The sequence below is a fragment of the Marmota marmota genome, unplaced genomic scaffold (genome assembly GCF_001458135.2).
Source record: "Marmota marmota marmota unplaced genomic scaffold, marMar, whole genome shotgun sequence".
Taxonomy (NCBI): Eukaryota; Metazoa; Chordata; class Mammalia; order Rodentia; family Sciuridae; genus Marmota; species Marmota marmota.
Genome location: NW_025999929.1, coordinates 1,567,695 through 1,568,433, shown reverse-complemented (window position 1 = coordinate 1,568,433; position 739 = coordinate 1,567,695). Strand labels below are relative to the sequence as shown.

The 739-nt window shown below is 61.4% G+C and overlaps 1 protein-coding gene across 1 annotated transcript in view; it reads right to left on the bottom strand.

Annotated features, from left to right (window-relative positions):
- The window catches only part of Foxc1 (forkhead box C1), a gene marked incomplete at its 5' end in the record, with an annotated part of 2,033 nt that extends 1,294 nt beyond the window's left edge, over positions 1 to 739 (bottom strand). The window contains one exon of the mRNA XM_015506113.1: positions 135 to 739. Coding sequence (XP_015361599.1) covers positions 135 to 739 — 605 coding nt within the window. The remainder of the gene's footprint in view (positions 1 to 134) is intronic.

Genomic DNA, 739 nt, shown 5'->3' with positions numbered 1-739 from the left:
CACCATGGCCATCCAGAATGCCCCGGACAAGAAGATCACCCTCAACGGCATCTACCAGTTCATCATGGACCGTTTCCCCTTCTACCGGGACAATAAGCAGGGCTGGCAGAACAGCATCCGCCACAACCTCTCACTCAACGAGTGCTTCGTGAAGGTGCCTCGCGACGACAAGAAGCCGGGCAAGGGCAGCTACTGGACGCTGGACCCGGACTCGTACAACATGTTCGAGAACGGCAGCTTCCTGCGGCGGCGGTGGCGGAGGCTCTTTGAGGTGCAGCCGGTCCTTCTCCTCCTTGTCCTTCACCGCGTCCTTCTTCTTGAAGCGCCGCCGCCGCCGCAGGAAGCTGCCGTTCTCGAACATGTTGTACGAGTCCGGGTCCAGCGTCCAGTAGCTGCCCTTGCCCGGCTTCTTGTCGTCGCGAGGCACCTTCACGAAGCACTCGTTGAGTGAGAGGTTGTGGCGGATGCTGTTCTGCCAGCCCTGCTTATTGTCCCGGTAGAAGGGGAAACGGTCCATGATGAACTGGTAGATGCCGTTGAGGGTGATCTTCTTGTCCGGGGCATTCTGGATGGCCATGGTGATGAGCGCGATGTAGCTGTAGGGCGGCTTCACCATATCCTTGGGCTGTGGCTGGGGCGTGTAGGGCCCGTAGGCGCGCGCCATGCCGCCCGGGTATTGCTCGGCGTGTGCCGGGTGCGAGTACACGCTCATGGGGGCCGGCATGGCTGTGTAGCCGCC